Below are 20,812 nucleotides of genomic sequence, written 5' to 3'. Positions count from 1 at the left end.
TAGAAACCAAGGAAAGAAAGTAAGATTCACTTCTACCCACCATTCCCTAAGATAAAGGATAGGAGCAGGCAATGTGGTGATTTGTTAAAGGAATGCTACCCTTAGAAGATGCAGCCAATAACCACACTTCACAGCAGAATGCAAGCATATGCTCTCTGTAGTGACTGAACACTCAAGTCAACTGAGAATATTTATCTCTTGAGGGAGAAAATAGAAGCAAATTATTCTGGTTACACTTGGTAGACATCCTATATGTTTTAAGCTTGTGTAGCAAAACGGCTTAGAATCATTTTCATCAAAACGTAGTATGAAGCCGGATATCAACACTACCTAATAAAATTCTTTATATTAGTTGCAAAATAATATGCTAAAGTAATGTTAAACACTTCGAATATTTATTAGATAACAGCAATGCATAAACTTTCTCTATGACATTACTATAGAGATAATATAACAAGAGTAATTAAAAACAAACCAAAAGAAGAAATATGACTTGACAGATTTTGATGATTCCCTCATGGAAGACCTCACCCTCCCTGGGGAGTGGATAGAGGATGGGATGGGGGAGTCAGTGGGGGGCACAGGAGGATGGGAAGGAGAGGGAACAGGAATTGATACATAAAACTTAAAATGAAACAGAAACTATTATTCATATTAAATGCGCATTCTGGTAATGGATATAGAGATTAAAGATACAGAATGATCACAGAATCTGTTTAAGCATTCCTATTGGTGTCAGAGGAAATGGAATGCATGTCTCTGGCATAAGAGCAAATAACATGGACCACATATTTGGAAGTGTCCTGTTTGTTTCTAATGTCAGCAGTTCACTCAGTAGAAGCTGGAGAACCCATACCCTCCATAGCATGAAGGGCGGCGGCAGCCATATCCGTAGCCTCCAAAGCCGGAGCCGTATCTGTAGCCTCCATAGCCAGAGCCATATCCATAGCCTCCATAGCCAGAGCCGTATCCATAGCCTCCATATCCACAGCCACAGCCCAGCCTGCGGATGCTGTTACATCCACAGCCATAGCCTCCATAGCCATAGCCCAGGCCTCCGTAGTAGCCGCTGTAGTAGCTCATGGTGTCGGGAGTAGAAGGTTTGATCTTCTGTTTAAGGAGAGGCTGTGAGTGTGAGCATCAGCACCTACAACAAAGCTTATATACTCTGGGCAGAGTACCTGATGAAGCTTGGGCCCCTCCTTTGTGACATTCCATGAATTGTAATTACTCGAGACAATGCATGCGTCTACTGTCATTTGACCAACATCTGTTGAGGATGCTTAGGCTTTATTTGGCTACCTAGTGTGTTTGTTTCACAACTTACTGCTTTAACCTTATTAGACAGAGTATTTATAGACTTCAAGAGAATTTGCTATTATTAGACAATACCGAACATATTAAGTATTCCTGAATGGAAATTAAAATTTTTCTAGTGCATTTTGTTGGGGGACACTGTTATATTTTGAGTCCAAAAAAATTTGGAAAACAGCCTAGATCAAGACTGAAATGTGTCAACGTTTACAAAAGAGTTACATATTTTGTGTCACGTGAGGCAAGGACTTAACTCACTGTCAAGAGCCATGAATTGTCACCTGATTTCTAGAGGGATAAGACTTTGGGTATGCATGTTTGTCATAGTTATTTGAGGATTTACATTCAATTATGCAATATTTATTTTCTGCTTAACAACACACCACAATTGACTTATAAGTGAAGAGAGAGACAATGACAGTGATTAAAAACCTACTTGGCTTCTTGGCAGAACTCTCCCTCGCTCAGGCAGGGGGAATCCAGCTTCAGGTCTCCCACAGATGACATCTGTGTCTGCTCTAGTCACCTTGTGTCCTTTCTAGAGCTGTTATTGGTGATTTGTGTCCTTCAAGTTTCATTTCAAATATCACCTAACGTGAATTTCCCACTGTTTATCTCTACCTGTGTGAATAGATAAGGAGGTAATGGACAGGGCTACCTCCTACTCACTCATGCCAATACTGCTTAGTTCTCCACACTTAGGATAAGGCTTGCACCCTTTGCACCACTTTACCTATCTTCTGTCATTGTAGTTGCTTTTAGGTGTTATGTTGAGGTAACATTTCCCACAGCACCAACTGAACGAGCAAATTGGCAAAGAATGGGCTGGCAAAACTAGCAGAGACAGCTGATCTGAACAGGGGAGAGCTCTTGGATCCCAGACTGACAGTGGGGAGGCTAACATGGGACTGATCTGGACCCCCCAAATGTGAGTGTCAGTGAGAAGGCCTGGGCAACCTATGGGGCCCTGAGCTGTGGATCAGTGTCTATCCCTGATATACAAACAGTCTTCGTGTGCCTATAGCACAAAGAGGGATGCTCTCTCAGCCTGGACTCTTAGGGGAGTGCCTGGACTCTACCCAGAGTAAAATGACAGACTCTGATATCCCCTATGTGGAAGGATTTGGCAATAGGGTGGGAGGGTGGGGGGGAAAGGGGAGTGCAGGAGGAGGGGAGGGAGAGGGAACTGGGATTGACATGTAAAACAAGCTATTTAAAATTTAAAAAATTGAAAAAAACATTAATACTATTTATTACTTAAGACATACTTTCACACATAAAACCCTCTGGACATTTAATAAGACTTGTAAGTCTCAAAAATATCCTAAATTTAGTAACTGTAAGGTACAATCAGAAAAGGGGGAGTGGATAAAAAGATACTCTCTTGGAATGTTGAAGGCTTGGTGTTCAGTCTCCCTTTGGCTCGCCCCAGTGTTGGCGCAATGCCCCAGGCTGAATTTGAATCTCAGAAAACTGCACCCACATGTAGCCATATCCTGAAACATGAGTCCTATATAATTTATTGTATGACTATAATTACACTGTTAAGTTTTTCTTGATATTTATTATAATTTTTGAATGGCATAGGTTTAAGGCTGTAATATTCCATTTATGATTATTAAGGGACATATTCTTTGTTACCATAGGTTTTCTTTTTGACCTTACATAGTGTTAAAGCTTGGCAGGCAGTTGGCACTCAAAAAACTATATGAGTGGTGTATATGACTGTAATGTTAATACACAGACCAATGTGAATGGCGTACATGCCTACCCGTGGTATTAAAGCAAGGCCCAATCAGAGAATAACTTGGGCAGCTTATCAGACCCTCTAAGAAATATTTTCAGCCTAGTATGAACTGCAGATATGTTTCTGTGGTTGACATGGCAGTAAACCAACACTAGCCTTTCTCTGGAGTGTCTGTGCTACTCTAGGCAAATGTCACTCAGAAGCAGACACGGCCTCTTGAAACCGCAGCCAGATACTGACATTTTTCACGCCCATGCTCATGAACCACATACTGGAGTTATAAACCCCACCCCTAACTTTCATAGTATTCTAAGTTTATAATTTTATGCCAGGCCATCTGGAAGGATGGTTTAGAACTCTAATTAAATCACAGTTAATAATTTCACACTACCGTTCTGGTACTTTATATGTGTGTGTAGCTTGTTAAATGCCTTTTCCCCAATATTTTGAGACATAGATCATCTTACAGCCAGGCGATGGTGGTGGTGCATACCTTTAATCCTAGCATTAGTGAAGCAGAGGCAAGCTAGTGTCTGCGAGTTCAAGGCCAGCCTGGTCTACAGAGTACACAAAGAAACCCTGTCTCAAAAAATATCATCTTATATGTAGAAATAGTATGGGAAACAAATGACGAACACTTCAGTAATTTGATTAACACTAAATGCATCTTAATGAAGGAAGATGTAAAACTGTGCTGTGCAAATTTTATTTATTTCTACATTAAAACAAGAAAAAGCCCTTTGAAGAAAATAGGACAAAACCACCATTTTCCTATGAGCACAAGACAAAAAATATTTTTTATGATACTTATTGAGAATCTTGTATTTTTCTACCCATTCATTGGAGCAAAATAAAAATTATGCTGGTATTACCAGTTTGGAAGTCTCAACTCATGACGTACATAAATTTTTACTCAGGCTAAAACACTTTCTTACTATTTATAGAAGCGTTAAACTTTTAAGAATGCAAAATATTTCCTCTCAACATAGAAAATAATCAACTCATCTTAAAGAAAACAAAATTGTGATATTATTGACTGAACTAAGAATGTCAATGTTAGAAATTATTTTTCTCCTTTACAATCTTTTGGTACCTATTCATGGAGGGTATTATCTTATTCAGAAAGAAAACACCTGGGAAATCCTATGATGCTGGGTCAGGCTACCTAACTAAGCCTTCAACAACATTGCTGAGAGCCATTTCACTGGCTCTGCCCACAGTGGTGGTCCATCCCAACTTACAGCAGCATAAACCAAAAGTGCAGGTCATAGCAAATTTTCACTGAGAGTTGGAATTTAGCATTGCTGACTGGTTAGTTACGTCCCCAAATAGATAACTTGTCGATCGATTCATTCATCTCTCCATTTCAAAGAATAAGCTTTTTAAAAGAGGCAGGAGTTAACTCAGGCCTTGATCTGACAAAAGTTACAAATGTATGAGGTGAGAAGTAAAATATTAATGTTTGTATTCAGCATGTGTTTGTCAAGGCAGGACTATTGTTTTTCTATCTCCTTATTTTTTCGTCACTATTAAAGTATAACCCCCCATCTCTCTCTTTTTCTGATATGTATGTATGTATGTCTTTATCCATCTGTATATATTTGTGTGTTTGCATATTCATTTACATGCTTATATATTCTTGTATGCAATTTGCTGTACTTAATAGATATCATTACATATAAAACAGATATTTTACATTTAAATGAAATGAACCAAACAAAAATGTATTTCAACTTCTTATTGAATCATTTATTGACAATTGAACATGAACTCACTCTTAATCCCCAAGCTTAAAATGCAGACACATTTTATAAATGGAGTCGTTGTCATTCAAGGATTTCACCCGCTCAGTAGTCTTAGGACCATCACAGTCACTTGACTAGGATTTCTCGGAACATTTAGTGAAGGTGTCAGATTCTGAGTTACTAGAGCAGGATTTCAGTAGAAGCTGGAGAACCCATACCCTCCACAGCATGAAGGACGGCGGCAGCAGCCATATCCGTAGCCTCCATAGCCAGAGCCGTATCCGTAGCCTCCATAGCCAGTGCCGTATCCGTAGCTTCCATAGCCAGAGCCGTATCCGTAGCCTCCATAGCCAGAGCCGTATCCGTAGCCTCCATAGCCAGAGCCGTATCCGTAGCCTCCATAACCACAGCCACAGCCCAGTCTGCGGATGCTGTTACATCCACAGCCATAGCCTCCATAGCCATAGCCCAGGCCTCCGTAGTAGCCGCTGTAGTAGCTCATGGTGTCGGGAGAGGTAGGTTTGATCTGTTGTTCAAGGTAAGATCCTGAGTGTGAATGTCAACAGGTGTAGGGGAAAGCTTATATACTCTATGCCGAACATGTGACAAAACCTGTGGGCACTATTTTCTTTCATTCCAAGTTTTTAATGTATTAGAGACATCTCATTAATCTGTTTGCTAGCACAAAGGGAGGCATATAACTCATTAAAATATTTTAGCTTGCTTCTCTGCCTAGTTAGAATGCCTTTGAACTCATTGTGTCCGTTTTTATGAGGAAATGCCAATGCCTTCAAGGTTAGAGAATTTAAGTTCCTGTAGTAGAATTCATTGTCGTGATTATCATATCATTCATACCAGCAGCCTTTTTTCTAAATATTTTCTTACTCCTCACTTTATTTCATTCATTTAATTTGCAATATGCAATATCCATCTAGATTATAGTAGGTGATTTTTAAAAAAATATTTAAATGTTCCATAATTTTCAAATGCGTTTTCAGATTGACAAATGGAGCATCTGAACTCTTTCAAAAGAAGAAGATATGGTTTAGATGAATGAGCCCAATCATGATAGATATATAAAAAGAAACAGAAAATTATAGGTAAAACAAAAACTATTTTCACTTCATCCATCATCATAAAAATTTTTCTTGGCTTATCAAAATACTAAAATGTAACCCAGAAACCAAAGAATTATCAAGATATTAAACTCATTACATTTTGTAACCGGCCTAAATATGTTACTTTTCAAAACTATTCTTTTTTATATCCATTTCGTCATTGCTAGAGACTGGATCCTACCTACAGTATTGTCTGAGTTTCTCAAGATTCTTGCTTCATGACTTTGCCTCTTCTCTCTCCTCTGTCTCCTCTTCTTTATACCCCTGCAGCCCTTTCTGTGTCAAACCACCCTTGACCTAATAATTCACATTTATCCTCTATTTATTCTAGTACTAACCTCCTCTGTGTCAAACCACTCTTTACCTCATAATTAGCATTTATTCTCTATTTATTCTAGTACGAACTGGGTATTTCGTTTTTTAAAGCAGACTTTAATCTTTTTATCTACATACCTAAAGTTATCACAAACACCGTTTCCCTTACATTACATTTTCTATAGAATATGCTATGTCTTCATTATTTTGTCTCAGAAAATGAGCTCATGAGAGTTCAAGACATTAATTGAAAATGTTTGAGTATTTTAGGATGCATTTTGCGGTTGTACACTATTTTAGCAGTATGCTACGAAATTGTCAGGACTTATAACTCTCCAAATTATGAATGACAATGTTTAACAAACTGGGTTGCAAACAAGAATGTGAGGGGAGCCCACCACTTTCCTCAGATTTCTTAATCTTAACCTTAAAAACAGGAATCAATCCAAACTTAATCATCATTGGAATATAACTGTACTCTAGGCTTTGGACTCTAATTATTATTTCATTTTATATGACATTAAGTATATACCCGAGAAAATATCGTTTCTATCTTTTGTTTTAATGTTTGGAAATAGGATTCTTGATAACATCTTTCCCAAATGTATTAGTCAACTCTTTTTTGAAAGAAAGCAGTTGGGTAAAGAAAATGATGAGTTCTGTCCGGCACAACTTATCATGAACAAGCTGTCTAAAGGGCTTACAGCTTTCAAAGGAATATTTAAACAAGTGTTTTTCCCTTCAGGTAAATTCTTTTGCTGCTCTGTCCAAGTTTATTCTACTGTTTGCTGTGAAAAAAAATGGGAGGAGAAAATATCCCCTTCTCAATGAGTCATTTTAAATTTACTTTTATTTTATAAGCACTGGTGTTTTGCCTGCACATATGTCTGTGTGAGGGTGTCAGATATTGGGGTTGCAGACAGTTGTGAACTCTATGTGGGTGCTGGGAACTGAACCCAGGTCGTCTTGGAAGAGCACTCAGTGCTCTTAACTGCTGAGCCATCTCTCCAGAACCTTCAAGGAGTTATTTTTAACTCCAGCGGCAGTAAGAACATTGAAAAGTTTGAAGAATCTTCTGAATGCTAGGCAAGTGTGGCAGGTATGTGCACATGACTAAAGACTCAGTCGACTCAGTCACACTCTTGTTTTTTTTTTGTGCATAATGACATGCACTCACAGTATGAAGTAGACATGACAAATGAAAAGGAGCTAAACCATGGCGCAACTCTGGATTTACCTTTACAGTTTCAAAAAAGCAACAAGTCATATATAAACTTGTCTTCATCTTTGTGTGCACACCCATGTAAGTGCAAACATTCATGCTTAAGGATAAACAGCAAAAGAAAGTCATGAAATCTATACATCCAAATATCAAAGGTAGACATAGTGATGTATAAACATACTCCTGCGCTCAGGAGACACAGGCAGTGTCTTGAAAAGTGAGGACTTCATTGTGAAGTGATGTAAATTTTTAACTTAATCTAGGGAGATTTCACAGAATGATGAATTTTGGTTGAACTATGCACAATGGCAAATGAACAAGCAGGTGGTGTGGTAGAAGAAAAGTAATTGTGCTTCCTATAATGAAATTGGAGAGGTCAGTTTCATTCTTCTGTACCTTATAAACATACAACAAGTAATAGACAGCTCCAAAAATTAGTTCAGGAGTGAACCAGAAGACAGATGTTTGGGTTGCAATGGCTTTATTAATGATGTGTCTTAAAAAGAAGAATGTCCTTTCATGGAGCCTAAGGGAAAAAGATAAGCACTAAACTGAAAAGGTATAGCTAGAAGATTGTGATTTAAGTATGGACTGGTCTCATCCAAATGTTACCCTGCTTAATTAATAACATAGATCAATGGCACATTTAACTATCAAATAAGAATGTATGAAAGTTTGGGATGAGATTGCATAATTCAAAATTTTTCTAGCAAAGGTAGTTTACTTTCACAGTATGCTTAATGATCAGGTTTGATCTAAAATGTTTTATTGAACTACAATTAAAGAGCCAAATTTGCTGAATGGATGAGATGAGAAATGCTTCTAAATGTAATAAAACATTTGTAACATATGAAGATATAGTTATGTTGACAGCTGTTTGTTGCTGACATGAATATGAGTATTGCCTAGTGAAAGAAACAGCAAAGTATCACTTACTGATTCTACTGAAGCTGTCTTTTCATTAACTCCCAATCTATTATTTCTGTGTTTAAGGGCTCTCACTTACACAAAGGAATTGTCAAGATTCATTTGCATGCATACACAATTAAATTTATGAACAGAATCAGACTTTGTTCCCAAATTAGAATGATTTATTAGAAGATGAAGAGATAATCAAGTCAGTTACAACAAAAATTAAAGAATTCTGGTGCCATTGGTGTTATGAACTGAAAATTGTAGGACCTACTAAATTTTCATACAAAAGTAATACCACCATGAATGTAGAAAGGTGAAGAATGATTGAAGCCGCCTTTGGAGAGTTCTCTTATTGTTTAAGTGCTGAATATGAAGATGATTTAATGGAGTCCAGAGATTCCAGAACTTACTCATGATGGGTGGCAAAATGCACCACAGCCTCCATAGCCAGACTCATAAGCATAGTTTCCACAAACAGCCCTGCCCCAGACTGCAAATGTCTCTACATCCATTATGACAGCCACAGCTCTAGATCCTGAAGCTTCCATAGTTGCAACCCAGGCTGGGTAGCAGTTGCCACACTTGTTCATGGTGTCCAGTGTGGCAATTGGTCTGCTCAAGGAAAGATACTTAGTGTGACAACTGAAATGCTATCACATAGGTTTTTATACTCTACCACGCAATGCTATCAAATATTTATTATTTGCTGTCAAAACGCATGTATTTCTATGCACCACACTTGACAGAGTCCTGACATAGGAAGGCAGTATTCACCTCACCACTGTGTGTGAGCTCGTGCTGCTCTCTGTTCACAGAGATCCTGAAACCTACTGTATCACTTTTATGGAAAGAAATTTATGTCTTCAAAATCGGACCCACTGAGTCTAAACAGCTGTTCATAAACAAAGTCAACAACAGAGTTGCAGTGCAAGGTTGAAATTAAATATCCCTTTATATCTGGGTTTCTTTTACTGATTCTGCTTTGCTTATTATTAAGTGAAATAACATAATTGAATTCAATTTACTATACCCCTTCAAAGCCATTTCATACCTCACTTTGGGTTTCTTGTCAAATGGTAAGAAACATTTAAAAGCTCTAGAGGCATCAGCCTACCTGCTGTGTTCAGCAGTGGGTAATCTCAAGAGCAAAAGCTGAAATGTATTCATTATTTTCTCATCTTCTTTTAATATTGTTTTGGAGCATCAATCCCCATTACCAGTAAGCTTTATTTTAACATTTGTTTAAAAATAAAATTATTTTTATCTGCAAACATGCATAATCTTTTAAACATAAAAGGCAGTTCATAATAATTAGAGATCTGTTTTAAACAGTCTTACAAATTATCAAAAATTAAACTCTTTAATAATGACATATTTTCCTGTATATTAGGTATCCAAAGTATTATCATTAAGTACAGACTACAATATCCCCTGCCCACAGCTGTGGTCACTAGTACCTCATGTCCTCTGTTCTGTTCCTGCTCTTTTAATCAGTTATTCTGAGTGCCCAGTATTACAGATTTCTCTCTGGGTCCACCAATTTTCATTCAAAAGTTTTTATTTTCATATAAAATATATGATATCACATGGCAATACATAACTATTTTCACCATAATCACTTTAGTTTCCTTTCATTTGTCTATTATGTGTTTATTTATATGATATTAGCTAGCTGGTGCCTCATAAGATAATAAATATTTATCTGGACCTCAGATGTTGAGAATTTTCTGTTAAAAATGACCATAAAATTCAGCAGCCATTTACATCGAAGATATCTTGAAAATCCCCAAAAAACATGTTGTAAAAAGATAGAATAGAAAAGATAATATTAGAGATGAAAATAATTTTCAGTCATTCTTAAGATACCAACTCATCTGTATTGATACTCGAGGTTCCTGTAAAGTTTGCATAATCTTGACTCACAGATGGCTTCAAGGACAAGTTTAAACATAAGTGTCCTCTGTTCTATGTCTCTACTCACAGAGGTGATTTTTATAATTTTTAATTTTACCACTGTTATCTGAGAAGGTATTTGTTACCTGTGAAATATCAGACTAGTTTTGAAATTTGAGTTAGATGATACATGATGATTTTGGTCATAGTTATTGGTCACTGTAAGTTACATATTTGTGATCTCTGGGATCTATATGGCCTCTCACTTGCACATGTGTGTGTGTGTGTGTGTGTGTGTGTGTGTGTGTGTGTGTCCGAGTGCACGTGCATGTGTACTCAAGCAAATACATGCATCCAAGCACACAGGAGTTTTTGATAATGTTGCACATTAGTATTTTCTATATTCTTCTTTTTAATTATTTATTCTAAATGAAAAACAATATAGTTATTTGAACATTTTAGCCTCCTTAGTAGAAGCTGAAGTCACATGCTTACAAATAAATCAAGCAGGTTTTAGAAAGCCACATCTTACCTACTTGGATTGGCCAATTATTTACCTGTTTAATGTCCAATAGCCTGTGGTAATGTGTTATCCATAATATAAGCATATCTGTTCCCCAGAAAATAAGATATTCTGAATCCTTCATATTATTCCTACACAGATTCACAGAAGCAATAAATAAATGCCATATAGTATAACAATTCTACGTTGTACTGAGTGTCTAATACATTCACCAAGATGTTACACAGATCACTGTTATCATTATAGCTAGTCCCTAGCAATATTATGGATAAATAGTATTAATAACAAGAAAAAGCAATATTTGTTGTAATTATCTGTAAAACAATGTAATCCTAAAGTAGAGTCACTGGAATATCATTACTTTGATCAAGTCCAGAAAAAAATAATACACTATGAAAACATGGATTCAAAGGCGTTCACCCTAGGTGGGTGGAGAAATCAATTGGGCTAAGGATTCTTTTTATTTATTTATTTATTTTTCAGTTTAAATTTAGATAAGAAACAAGGTTGCTTCACAAGTCAGTTCCAGGTCCCTCTCCCTTTCCCTCCCCTCCTCCCGTGCCCTCCCCCCCAACCCACCCATTATCCCCTCATTTCCCCAGGGAGGGTGAGGCCCTCCATGGGGGTGTCCATAGTCTGTCATTTCATATAGGGCAGGGCCTAGACCCTTCCCCAAGAGTTCAGGGTGAGAGTGCACCTCACATTGTTGGATGGGAGTCCAAAGTCCATGTGTATACTCGGGATGGGTACTGATCTGCTGCCCAAGGCTCAATAGATTACCTAGACCTCCTCACTGACACTCACATTCAGGGGGTCTTGATCAGTCCCATGCTAGATTCCCAGGCTGATGCCTGGGATTCAAGAGTTAACCTTTGTCTGGTCAGCTGTTTCTGGGGATTAAACCAGCCCAGTCTTAATCCCTTTGGTCATCAGTCCTCCCTCTCTGTTAATGGCTTTCTTGAGTTCAGCTCAGTACTTAACCGAGGGAGTCTGCCTCTTCTTCGATCAGCCACTAAATGAAGTTTCTGTTTCCCAGACTCTCTGGCCATGGGATTGTAGGCTGGCACTCCCCAGATCTATGTCTAAAATCCATATATGAGAGAGTACATGCCATGTTTCTCTTTTTTTGTGACTGGGTTACCTCACTCAGGATGGTTTCTTCTAGTGTCATCCATTTGCCTGCGAATCTCAGGATTCCATTGTTTTTTTCTGCTGAATAGTACTCCATTGTGTAAATGTACCACATTTTCTCTATCCACTCTTCGGGTGAGGGACATCTAGGTTGCTTCCAAGTTCTGGCTATTACAAATAATGCTGCTATGAACATAGTGGAACAGACATCTTTGTTGTATGAATGGGCATCTTTTGGATATATGCCTAAGAGTGGAGTTGGGTCTTGTGGTAGGTTTATTCCCATTTTTCTGAGGAATCTCCATACTGATTTCCAAAGTGGCTGAACCAGTTGGCACTCCCACCAGCAATGGAGGAGTGTCCCCCTTTCACTACATCCTCTCCAGCATAAATTGTCTTTGGTGTTTTTGATTTTAGCCATTCTGACAGGAGTGAGATGGTATCTCAGAGTTGTTTTGATTTGCATTTCCCGGATGGCTAAGGATGTTGAGCTCTTTCTCAAGTGCCTCTCAGCCATTTTAGACTCCTCTATTGAAAACTCTCTATTTAGTTCTGCAGCCCACTTTTTAATAGGGTCCTTTGGTGTTTTGGAGACTTGCTTCTTGAGTTCTTTGTAAATTTTGGAGATCAACCCTCTGTCAGATGTGGGATTAGTGAATATGTTTTCCCATTCTGTGGGCTTGGGCTAAGGATTCTATTCCCATGGTTAACAAGGAAGACTGACAGCATTACTTACTACTTATTTGAATTCACATCAAATTAAACTTCATATAAATGAATTATATATTAGAATATATAATATATTAGAATAATATATATTAGAAAGAGTATTAGAAAAGTCAGAGAATTATTGCGAATTCAAATATCTTGATTGGTAGTATTGGTGACTGGATATAGTTTTGAAATGAAATAACTTATTTGAAAACACTCATTAAACAAAACATAAAACAAGAGCCAGAGACAGTATTTCCATGGACAAATGATTAAATAAATACCACAAGTGCTGATTTCCAGGAAAATAATTTATTGCAAACTAAACCAGAATATTCAATACAAATTAAAATAGGGAATATCTGTTAGCATGGTCAGAAGATCAGTCCTTTCAAAACCTTGGACTCTTCAGATTTTCTTGATTTAGTCCAACCTGACACTGATTCAATATTTGATAGATTTGGTGAATCTTCCGATGGTCTCAAGTGTTGGTTTCCCAAGCTATTCTTTCAGTAGAAGGTGGAGAACCCGTAGCCTCCATAGGAAAGTGGGCGACTGTAGCCATACCCATAGCCTCCATAGGAAAGTGGGCGACTGTAGCCATACCCATAGCCTCCATAGGAAAGTGGGCGACTGTAGCCATACCCGTAGCCTCCATAGCCAGAGCCATATCCATAGCCACCAAAACCACAGCCATAGCCCAGTCTGCGGATGCTGTTACATCCTCCCAGGCCCCTAAAGCCTCCATAGCCATAGCTGAGGCCTCCATAGTAGCTGTTGTAGTAACTCATGGTGTCAGAGATGGAGAGTCTGGTATATTGTTCAAGGTAAGATCTTGAGCACAAATGTCCTCTTGTGTGGGACAAGCTTATGTACCCTGTGAAGATCATGTGATCTGCAATACGTATTCCCTCCTTTTGCATCATTTTTTCTTTAATTACAGCTACTTAAAACCTATTCGTTATTACAGTGTCCCCTGGCAAGGAGTCTCTTTTACATTCATTAAACTATTGAATGTGCTTAGCTGCCAAATCAGTATGGCTCTTAAAATTCCTCTCATCACGTAATGAGATGGAGTTGCTGCATCTTCAAAGTCTGGATACACCAACCCACTAATAGAACTCATAGTTAAGAGTGATCACATCTAACAATGTCTTGTTCCCAATTAGATCTGTTCATATACAGTTTTTCTTAGATGTTTAACTTACAAATTTAATCAAAGGACTGTGGTCAGTTTGAGTCTGTCTTACCCTATAAAAGTATTTTATTCCTCAGACTCTAAAGTAAATTAGCAATCTGTTTTGGGGAACCAAAGAGAACACACATGAAAGTCAGAAGGAATAAATTCTACTGTACTGGAACAGAAATGAACTCTGGATACTAAAGGAAGGTCTGCTTGGCTTTTGCCAGTGTTAGAATACTTATCACCATAATTACTATTTGTTTACACACCCTTCCACGTGGCTTTTACAGCTGGTGAACCAATGTTGATATTCTCTTTAAAGCCTCCTCTTGGTCTATTAGGGTTCACTCTTATTATGGTATAGCTCTATAAGCTTTGACAACAGTGTGGGGGAAAAACAGGTCCAAAATGGGTGACAAATGACAGTAATAAAACTTTTATTTCAAAAGTGGCTTTCAAACTCATGAGACATCATCTTCACTTCTGTCACTCAGCACATCTATGTAGTATGTCGCCAAAAGGCCCAGAATTTTATTGTGTACCTTTGACCTTACATCAAGTACCAGTTCATAGGGCATGTATCTAATTATTCCATGTGACTCTTTTGTTTCTGAAATGACTTTATATTTGTGATGGTTTTATATTTCAGGAAAAAATAAGCATAAAAATTATGTCCTCGATACCTCCTCCCACACACAATAGTGTGTCCCTCTACAAAGTGATTTCAGTAATAATGCAAATTTATCACGGAGGGTAGAACAGTTGTGATAGACTGCCATTATCCAAACCTCACATTTCAGAGTTCCTGTTCATGTTTTGCATTTCTACCAGCTTTGACAACTTTATGGAGTTATGCAAACGTGAACCCACTATCCTATAAAATAGTTCCACTGAGTCAAAAGCAATCTATTTTTCATACAATCTCCCCTAAGTACACCTCAAGACTCATGGAAAATATTGAATTTTTATTGCTTATCGTTGTTTATGCTTCTTTGTTTTGCCAGAATATCATGCAATCAGAGTCATATAGTATGATACCTTTTCACCATGACTTCTTCATCTAACCAAATACTTTTTAGTGGTCTTCCTTTCTCTCTTCATAACTCATTTCTGTTTTATCTCTACATATATTCCCCTCTCATGAATATGACAGTTTGTCTATGTATTTACTCTTTAAAAAGCACATTTATTGTTGTACAGTTTTGTTAACTATGAAAACTATTCCAATAAACCTTTTGCTCAAATTTTCATGTGCACATAAAATTTGAGCTCATGTCAGTAAACATCAAGAAAGAAAATTGCTGCATTGTCTTGGGAGAATATGTTTATTTTACGCAGTACTTTTTGTCTAAATTTATAAACTTTTAGATGTCACTTGCTACTTTCATTTCTTTGTTGAGCGTCTTCAAAACTTGTTTCATATCACAGTACATTTTAAGGTTAAAATATTGTCATTGATTTGACTCTCAAATTATTTCATTCTCATCAAGTCAGTTAGAAGCTACAGATATCACAAATCAATCGAAACATTTTAATGATATCACCCTGCCAGGTCTTTCCTCCTTTTGGGTCTAATGATACCATGATATGTTATGTCTAAGACAGGTGAAATCCTTTCTCAGAGAAGAAGTGTGTCCTACAGTTGAATTCAAACATAAATCAATGCAGTCTGACAACTGGTAGAATAAATACGGTAATATGAAATTATGCTGGGAGTGGCAAATGCTGTTTTCCAATAATGGTATTGATTCTGATTCGATATGAAAATATTTCTTCAGACTGCAATGCCATGAACCACTAAAGAATCACACAATCTCATGTGAAATTCTGGATTCTTCAAACTCGCTAGTGTGTTCTTTCTGAACCTTTGTCACTTGATGAAATGGGGAGCTCCTCCTTTACTGGAGGAAATACATTGTTCAGAAAAATGTCTGTGAGTCTTTCAAATTTATTTTCATTTCATTATTTATTTATTTACCTACCTATCTATCTATCTTTCTATTTATTTATCTATTTATAATGCTTTACTTGATTTCAAATTTATATTTGAAAGTACACTTTGGAGCTGACAATCATTACAGCTAGTTTTCTCAAGTAAAGAAGCCCATGGTTCTATGACAGCATATTGTAATAAGCAAATGTGGCCGGTTAGCTGCAAGTAACCCCTATAGAGAAACACACAGTCATAGATATCTCATAATTCATTCGACTACATAGTAAGAAGGCACCACACTCTGAGAAAAGTAATGAGTAAGAGGAATCAGAGTGGTTCGTCTTTACTGAAATGGGGTTCTGGTCTGGATTTAATAGCCCTGCCCTGTTTATCTTCACCAAAGTGTTTGTCCTTCCGAAGAACCTCTCCTGTCTAGAGCAGTAGCAAACAAGCATTGAGAGATCAGCTTCACAGGAGAACCCATGTTCCTTACTATTATTGAACATCAAATAAAAGAATTTTAAGTTTATCTCTATAACAAAATGCACACTTTTTCTCTGGGAAAAGGGTGATATTTTATTTCCCATTTATATTAGCAAATGCATAACTGAAGGTGAAAGAAATCCCAGAAATACCCATTTTTACTGACTGTTGGGTAGCTACAGTTCCTCATTACAGGCCAACTACAGCAGCTGTGTGGACTACTAAATACCCACCAACACTAACATTTAATTCTCCATGATATGCACAGTATTTCTTGATGCTGATAATTTGTAAGACCACCAATATGCATGTCTTCAGATTAAGAAGAAAATGTGACATGGATTTGCCAAATAATTGAAAAATTTGAATGGATATTCAAAGACATCTTGTTTTTAACACTACTTATCATTGAAGCAATCAAAAAGACATATTTTTAGCTACATAAAAGGTATTTACTACTCCTGTGTGTCTCAAGTTGTATATGGACATAGACAGAATTTTAATGTGTTGAATTTATTTTAAAAATTAATGTTTTATCCCCTCTTTGATAATTTCAATCACTATATTTTAATCATATTTATACACCTTCCCCTACTTTTCCCACATCCCCTCCCCCTAACCACCCAACCTTATATTCTCCTTCTCTGTAAAAAACTTTCAAGTCCAAGTATGTTTGTGTGTGTGCACATGTGTATTTACTCTATGGTACTGCTTTTTATTGCCCACTGTACCTTTATTACAAGACCCCTATTGCTCAAGATACCACACACATTGGTTACATAACACGGAGAGAAAAAGTTGTTTCTGACCAGGAAGGTCCCTCCCTTCTGACTAGATCTCATAGTACTGGAAGATTCTATACAGGCTACTGGCAGGAAAAGTCTTACCCAATCATGAACCCTGTCAACTGTAATAATGACTGGTGTGTGGCAAGTTATAGTCATGCGTGCAATAATGACACAAATGTTACAGGGGAAACCAACCATTTTATGATAGAATTAAAACCCATGCCACACCAGGAAGCAGAAACTCAATACTGTAAATTGGGCTAAGAACTCATGGTTAGGAAGTTTACAGGCCGCAGGGATGAATCTACTCCAACTTTCTGCTAAATGGACTCATCAAACCTCCCTTTAAATTTGTATTTCTCTACCATAAATAAATTGGTATAGCTCTCATATCTCATCAGAGAGGTTTCTTTATTCAGTGGATTATGGTCAGTGTAGAAATTGACAACCTGTCAAGTTACAGAATGAGTTTCTGTGGAGAGGCTCAGCCAGAAATAGGACATTCATAATCCAATCCTCACTCCAAGTTTCAGAGACCATAGGCAAAGAGTGGGTGGGAAGATTGTAGGAACCAGAATTCAGGGATATTTGAAGAAAAACTGCCTTTTGTGACATGACAAGACCTTCTTATTTATGAACTGCCCATGAAAAGATCAATCCAGTCACCATTTCACCAAGAAGTATGAGATAATGAAGGGGGAAGGGGATCATTGTTTCTAACTGAGAAGCAGTCAATAGATGATTACATCTAAGAAAGAAAATTATTGTTCTTTAAGGGTTTAGTTCTCAGAAAATCAACCTTGCTTTACTGGTCTCATATCCAAAGTAGATAGACAAAACAAATACTGGGGTATTTTTTTGAAGGAGATTATGGCTAGATGGCTCTGGGAGGATTCAGCACAACTTGTTGGGATGAATATGATAAAAATGCATTGTAAGAATATATCAAAAATTAATACAAATGTGTTTTGAAAAGCATTCCTTTGAATTCAGTGCCATGGTTTAATAGTAGGCTTATGTGTATACATAAATATCACATTATATTGAGTCTACTGTAGGTAGCGTATAGTGCAGCACTTTCTTCACAGGCAACTTAGTACAACTACAAAATACTATTATGATGTTGTACTTCATCAGGTGAATCATTTCCTCTCTCCCTCTCTTTCTCTCTCTCTCTCTCTCTCTCTCTCTCTCTCTCTCTCTCTCTCTCTCTCTCTCTGTCTCTCTGGCTCTCTCTCTCTGTGTGTGTGTGTGTGTGTGTGTGTGGTGTGTGTTTGGGATTTGCCCACTTACACACATGCAGAGGTCAGAGATAGACATTAATATCCATACCCTATCACTCCCTGCCTTATTCTTTTTAATGGGGTTTCACACAGATGACCCCGCCTTGTTATGATTGGTTTGGTTTGGTTAGGCAGGCTGACCAGCAAGCTCTAGACCAGTGACTCTCAACCTTCCTGATGCTGTGGTCCTTTAGCACAGTTTCTTGTGTTCAGGTAACCCCCAACCATAAAATTATTTTCACTGATACTGCATAACTGTAAGTTTGTAACTGCTAAGAATCATCATGTAAATATCCATGCTTTCTGATGGTGACCCTGTGAGTCATTTGGCTCCCCAAAGGAACCAGGACCCACAGGATGAGATGCACTGCTCTAAAGTGTTTCTTCACACCACACCACCCCTTACCCGATCACTGTGACTACAGCAATGTGCCCCTGCACCTGCCTTCTGTGTATGTGCTAGTGATTTAACTCAGGTCTCAATAGCTGTGCAACGAAATTTTTCACCCACCCCCACCACTGAGACATCTCCCCAGGCTCTCACTTCATGTTTTATAAGATCTTTCCTATCTAAGCTGATGTTAGGGTAAACACTGAACAAAATTTGTCAAGTATATTACCGGGTATTTTACAGAAATACACTAATATAAGAACCACACGCACAATTATAAGTTAGGATAATTTATTTCAAAGAATCAAAATAAAACCCTCTCTACATTTAAGAAATGACAGGAGAGAAATAAAGGAGCATAATAAGATGTCATGCATTTTTAAACTCTTAGGCCTTAAATTGTTTTCCTCTTGTTTCATAAGGTGTTTAATTTAGTCTTTGGGTGAGGTTTGGTTAATGTTATTATATTTAAGATGATGGTTCCTCAGTACAGCGTTTCAGTAGAAGCGGGAGAATCCAAATCCTCCATAGTAAAGTGGGCGGCGGTAGCCATAGCCATAGCCTCCATAGCCGGAGCCATATCCATAGCCTCCAAAGCCACATCCACACCCATAGCCGTAACCCAGGTTTCCACAGCCGCGGTAGCCATAGCCCAGGCCCCCATAGTAGCGGCTGTAGTAGCTCATGGTATCAAGAGTGGTAGTTTTGGTTGGCTGTTCAAGGAAAGATCTGCAGTGTGAGTTTTATCCTGTGCCGAAGAGGTTTTTATACTCTCTCGGGAGCAGGTGACAAGTTAAGTGCATACCCGTCCTTTGTGTCACTGTATATGTGACTTGTAATGTAGCAACTCATTGCTCTGCTATCTCCAGACACAGAGGACCTCATTCTCATTAAAATACTTGAGATTGCTTAGTGTTCTATTTCGAATGCCCTTGAAGTTACTGTTTTGCTTTTATTAGAAGAAACGGTTGACTAGCCAAAATGCACACATACCAAACACTGAAAAAAATGGCTTATTACCAAGAGTATTACATCATCTACATGTGGTGGGAATATTTTGATACATAATTATTTATGCTCTGTTACCTCTCACACTGATAGCTTCATCTCCAACTATACCCATGGCTATTTGTTCAGCACACAGCTGTCAAATCCATACTTATCACAAAGCAAACCTATTTATCAAGAAGAAAACTTTTTTTAGTGCCTTGATTTGTACTGTATGAAAACACTAATTCACAGAGCCTCCATCTCCTGGTTTGTACTTTAGACCTAGAAGCACAAAAAGAACTATGTGTCAAATTTTACATGTTAAGTAAAACACCTTTGCAGTAATTTTATTTCCCGACACCTTCAGATCTTTTGCAGAAATTGAGGCTGTGTAATTTTTCCTCTAAACAAGCTTACCCGAGTCCATCTGGATTTTATTTCAGCTCCTAGAACTCTTATCTAAAACTGTTCAAAGTCCTACACAAGCTGCAGAGAGTACCTGCCTCCTTGTTTTACCCACTCAGCTGATTTCTTCCTTGATTTTCTTCACCTATGCACCTGTTGCTTCCCTTTTAATTACTCCTTCAGTTTTCTTTCTTGTTCCTATCTCCCAGTGCATACGGGAACATGCAGGTAGAGGGCTCAATTCCACACTCTTTGGCTTCCTTTCAATTACATCAGCCAGGGCTTTTGTTTTCCTTTCTTTTCTTCAGTTTCCCTGAATTGTCTCCGTCATCTCTGTAGCTCGTGGTCTGACTGCTTATTCCCAGGCAACTTTGACCTACTCCCTAACTTTAGTGTTCCTAGTTTAGCAGCACACCATTTGCAAAATCATATACTAGATCCTAGGCCTTTCCTAAACAGTTTAAATTTAGATTACTTCAAGGCTTATAAAATTAAGGCATAAAGATGAAATTACACAGAATTGATACATGTATGTGAAAAACTGTGATGTGTCTCCATTAGACTCTCTCACAACATCATTAGGCAACTAAGCCGGAGAATGCCCATCTCTGTTATTAATCTCCCCTCTATTCTTACTTGGTTTTGAAAAACACATTCTCTTTTTATGACTTTCTGAGGAGGCTACATGTTCCTTTGTTGTGATTACTGTATTTCATTTTGTT

At 37.7% G+C, this 20,812-nt stretch overlaps 2 protein-coding genes across 7 annotated transcripts; both read right to left on the bottom strand.

The window, feature by feature from the left end:
* Positions 1-831: 831 nt before the first annotated feature.
* LOC101831852 (keratin-associated protein 16-3-like) lies at positions 832-13,425 on the bottom strand. Of its 6 annotated transcripts, XM_040750284.1 has the most exons (3): positions 5,251-5,308; positions 978-1,055; positions 832-896 (listed from the first exon to the last, which is right to left on the bottom strand). In XM_040750284.1, exons 1-3 carry the CDS (start codon positions 5,306-5,308, stop codon positions 832-834), a joined length of 201 nt encoding a protein of 66 aa, XP_040606218.1. The 6 variants fall into 6 exon arrangements, with proteins under 6 accessions (XP_040606218.1, XP_012971621.1, XP_021085048.1 ...); XM_013116167.1 differs by lacking the exon at positions 5,251-5,308 and having other exon boundaries at positions 832-950; positions 1,026-1,083; XM_021229389.1 differs by lacking the exons at positions 832-896; positions 978-1,055; positions 5,251-5,308 and adding exons at positions 5,000-5,094; positions 13,314-13,425.
* A 5,767-nt stretch (positions 13,426-19,192) lies between these two features.
* LOC121141751 (keratin-associated protein 19-5) lies at positions 19,193-19,381 on the bottom strand. Its single transcript, XM_040750280.1, has one exon. The coding sequence runs from the start codon at positions 19,379-19,381 to the stop codon at positions 19,193-19,195; it is 189 nt and encodes a 62-aa protein (XP_040606214.1).
* Between the last annotated feature and the right edge of the window lie 1,431 nt (positions 19,382-20,812).

Source organism: Mesocricetus auratus, unplaced genomic scaffold, assembly GCF_017639785.1.
Source record: "Mesocricetus auratus isolate SY011 unplaced genomic scaffold, BCM_Maur_2.0 Super-Scaffold_100008, whole genome shotgun sequence".
Classification (NCBI taxonomy): Eukaryota; Metazoa; Chordata; class Mammalia; order Rodentia; family Cricetidae; genus Mesocricetus; species Mesocricetus auratus.
The sequence above is the reverse complement of the archived record's forward strand: the minus strand, read 5'-3'. Positions and strand labels throughout refer to the sequence as shown.